The sequence below is a fragment of the Limulus polyphemus genome, unplaced genomic scaffold, assembly GCF_000517525.1.
Source record: "Limulus polyphemus unplaced genomic scaffold, Limulus_polyphemus-2.1.2 Scaffold11953, whole genome shotgun sequence".
Taxonomy (NCBI): domain Eukaryota; kingdom Metazoa; phylum Arthropoda; class Merostomata; order Xiphosura; family Limulidae; genus Limulus; species Limulus polyphemus.
The window spans coordinates 1,057-5,451 of NW_013677563.1; the positions used below are offsets into that span (position 1 = coordinate 1,057).

The 4,395-nt window shown below is 34.3% G+C and overlaps 1 protein-coding gene across 1 annotated transcript in view; it reads right to left on the reverse strand.

Moving 5' to 3' along the window:
- Window positions 1–296: 296 nt before the first annotated feature.
- Window positions 297–4,395, reverse strand: part of LOC106476882 (aromatic-L-amino-acid decarboxylase-like) — a gene marked incomplete at its 3' end in the record, with an annotated part of 10,804 nt that continues 6,705 nt past the window's right edge. Inside the window, exons 5-8 of the mRNA XM_013937500.1 lie at window positions 4,047–4,179; window positions 2,043–2,133; window positions 870–968; window positions 297–398 (exon numbers count right to left, since the gene is read on the reverse strand). Coding sequence (XP_013792954.1) covers window positions 297–398; window positions 870–968; window positions 2,043–2,133; window positions 4,047–4,179 — 425 coding nt within the window. The remainder of the gene's footprint in view (window positions 399–869; window positions 969–2,042; window positions 2,134–4,046; window positions 4,180–4,395) is intronic.

A 4,395-nucleotide genomic window follows, 5' to 3' on the forward strand; every position in this document is an offset into this window, starting at 1 on the left:
CTTTCATAGACATATCTGACGACCCTTAAAGCTGACTATAACTTTCATAGACATATCTGACGACCCTTAAAGCTGACTAGAACTTTCATAGACATATCTGACGACCCTTAAAGCTGACTAGAACTTGAATGTAATTTGGTTTGGAGTTTCTTTACAGTCTAAGTTTTCTGTGTTCATAAAACATCTTGTCATAAAATGACATTCTGAATTGAAGGACAAGTATCAGTTGTGCCTGAATGTAGTATAATAATGTGCACTTATTCATGACGTAAAAAATTACAGAAGTATTCTCTCACCTTTAACCTGAAGCAAACCACTCCTAGGGTTACAGGAAATATGAGCTCAAACCTAACGTCCTTTCTCACCAAGTCTTCGAATTCATGGGCTAGGCTTACGTGCTGTTGAAACGAAAACATCAGTAAAATCGTATAGACTAAATAATTATGGAAACTAGTTTAAAACTGCTAAATGCGCCAATAAAATATTCTTTTACAAATAATGTGAAGTGGATTTAGCAAGAGAATAAACATAACAAAGGCTGGAGAAAAACAAACAAAGTTTCGTCACCACTGGTTCTTGTACCCTATTATCAAAAACGATAATTATTTACATACTACATAGGGGTCAGATCCGAATGCTGACCCTTTCTGACTTACCATGGGGCCCTAAAGGCACATGCTAGGTTTGATGACAATCGGACCAGGTGTTCTCCAGTTATAAGCGGATACATAAAACACTATGTAACATGAAAGTCTAGATAGAATTCTACAAAACCTTATAAAATGAATGAGGCTTAACATTTTACGATGTTCATAGACTAATCATGTATTATTATCCTGTTTCTTGAAAAGTACAAATGATTTCTATACCTTCCGTATATAAGCTTGTAAACCACTAACACCAAACATACGAAAGACGAACCACATCTTCAAGGACCGGAACCTCCGACCAAAAGTAATTCCCCAGTGCTGAAATTTAGAAGAAAATAATGTTCTAGATAAAAAAGTATTTTTACAACAAATGTGACGTTATTAAGAAAATAGTACTTTTAAAGAAAAACCTAAATATCTGATATATCGCCAAACAAAAACGATCCAACGTTTGTTTGTTTTGAATTTCGCGCAAAGCTACACGAGGACTATCTGCGTTAGCCGTCCCTAATTCAGCAGTGTAAGTACATGGGCATAATGGGATTGATCGTCATACTATAAAGGTGTGACGGGGATTCGAACCCGCGACCCTCAGATTGCGAGTCGAGTGCCTTAACCACCTGGCCACAGGTCTACTTTATTATCATGTAATATTATCATATTAACGAGTATTTTTTATTTTTTTACCTAAGACAGGTCTACATTAAATATCATGCTCAGCTTTAAGGCAAATTGAAACATCTCATAAACAAAATGATTACTAATTTTAAAGATAATCTAATGTCTGTTATTAACTCAATTTAATTTAGGCTATTCTACAGAAATAGTTCAATATGGATCTATCATGGGCCCAATTCTCCCATGTATTTTGTAAATCACGAATTTTTATGAATAATAAAAGAATAGGGGGCGCTTAAAATTTTCACACTCACATAAACGAAAAGACGGGAAAATAAATGAAGAAATCTAAATGATTTTTATCAAAATAATAAAACTTAACTATAATAAGAAAATGTTTATATAATTGTTATAATTTTTAAACGTCTCCTGATTGATTGTTGCCACACTAAATTAAAATATAAAACTCGATTAAAAATAATTTTGGTAGACGTAAATTCTTGTAAGAATCTAAATAAAGGACACAGTTCCATGTCTACACTAAACCTTACATTTAATGTAAGGCTTAAACTAAAACAAGCACAATTGCGTATATAAACGTTCGTTATACCGTTTATCATTCTCAACGTGTGAAGTCCAAACCTACGAACAAAAACAGCTAGTTCTATCATTATTTTTGGGATGTAACTAGACCCTAATGTTGTTTTATTCATGATAAATAAAAAAGAAAATGCTAACTGTGGAGTAAGAAACAAATATAACTGTTCAACCTACTCTGTAATCTACGGTTTGTTCTTCCAAGTCGTATTTCACGTATTCAGGAGTTATACAAAAAGGCTTAACTATTTCTTCGCCGTTTTTCACCCTATAATAGATGAATACGTTTGGTAAACAGCGACACGTCTTGTTGGTGCTTAATAAATAACAATATATTAAGTATTATTCCATGTTTTATAGAAACAAAAGCTGCACGGTGAAGAAATGTCAGGATGAAAAAGTTGAAACAAAACACAAACCACTCGGTTCAATTCGTCCGGTAATACAACTGGCATCAAACGAAGTTAAACATTTACATTATCACATATAACCTTTCTTTCACCTAGTTTGTCTGTTATTAAGCGCAAAGCTCATATTGGGCTATGTGCGGTATGCCTACCGCGGGTATCTAAACCAGAGTTTTTGCGTTATGAACCCTCAGATTTACTGCTGAACCACAGTAGGTCTTCCAGCTAGGATCTATTAATGTAGGGATCCCAATAATTAGGAGTATCGTAATTTTTTTACATTTTTTGTATAACTTTTTTTTACTAACCGTACTTTTGCTAGGTTATTTATTTTAAAACTTCCGTTTACTTGATGAGATTTGGCTTCTCATTGTTATTGTTTAAGTGTACTTAGGCCTGAATATTTCTTATTATACAGTTTCTAAGTTTGTTAATGTAACCACTTCAAGTTGCTAGTTAAATTACTATATCTCAGTAAAATTGGCGCATGCTCACTTGTATGTCCGAATATATTTCACTAATAACCATCTGACAGCCACGAGTATGAGCATTACTTTGTAATGTTTTTTGTTGTTGATTAGTGATAACCCTTCATTCTGAGTGAATCCTGTCCCTACGAAACCATGTTTGTATTAGTTACTCCACCTAGCTTAAGATTACAACACTTGAAATTTGATAAAGAAATTTCTAGAAATTGTTATGAAAGTCTCTATAAAGCTGTGTTTCATTACAGTATGCAGACTCTTTTGTTTTGTCTCCTGGGAAGTGGATGTTGATCAACTATGATTGTTGTGCCATGTGGTGAGTTACGTCGATTATATAAAGGACCTGAACCGTGATTAACTGACCAACCTGGTGATTATATAAAGGACCTGAACCGTGATTAACTGACCAACCTGGTGATTATATAAAGGACCTGAACCGTGATTTAACTGACCAACCTGGTTTAGTTCGTTTAATTAAAGTTTACTGGAGCACGTGTTTCCATACTTCATTAGTAACAGGTTTCTGATACAGTTCAAAGGTTACAATATTAACTATAAACAAAAGGGGGTAAGCCATACATAAAACCAGGGCGGGAACCTGTAGGACAAAGTTATGTAATGTCAGAAATGAGTTTACAGTTTTTTAAATATCTTAGTCCTTAGAAGCTTTGCTTCACGCTTGAGAGTAGGCTTAATCCCATCATTATCGAGGGGTTTAAACTTTGTTCTGGCATTTAAAATGTCTTCCATTTTGGAGAAATAATCAGATCTGCTTAAAATGACGACACTTGTACCTTTATCTGGCCGGATAACAAAACGTTTCGGTTACTGGCAAGTTCTTTTAAGGCAGAAAACTAAACCTTAGACCTAATTTATAAACTGGATCGGAGAGTATTTTATGAATTATTTTTAGCTCATTGTATAATAACCTAAATTAATGTGGTTTGCTGATCTAAGCTGTGCTGATGAGCCATGAATAGGATAAATTACATTCCAATTCGTCGAATCAAAGAACGTATTAGGCCTCTACGTCACGGATTATATCTTCCATCTTCCAGGTTCGTCAGTTAATCACGGTTCAGGTCCTTTATTTATTCACCAGGTTCGTCAGTTAATCACGGTTCAGGTCCTTTATTTATTCACTCTTATGAGAACTCTGAATAGCTCTTTGATTATACGTTTACTACCGTCGTTCAGCTGCGGTTCTTAGTGCCACTGAATGACGTTAATTTAAAAAACCTATGTTCTTGTTATGAATAGGAAATCTAGAGATTGATCCACAGACTCACTTTTCAACTAATAAAACACGAGATTTTTTGTTACTTACTTGAACTCCGTTTAAAAGATACCTAAATTCGGGACAAATGAAAGCGGCGCCGGCATAAGACGCGTCGATGTGGAACCAAAGGTTCTCCTTCCTACCTAGAAAAGTAAAAAAACTGTCGAGATTAAACTTTGAATTATTTATAATCATCAGTTATTTCTAAGTAAGGGCGACTTCAACCAACCATTTGTGTCACATAGTTAACAGTGGGTAGTTAACTGTAACGTTTTTTCAATTAATCTAACTTTTGTGTCACATTATTAATACCAAATAGTTAACTATTCCCTGTAACGTTTTTCAACTAACATTTTTGG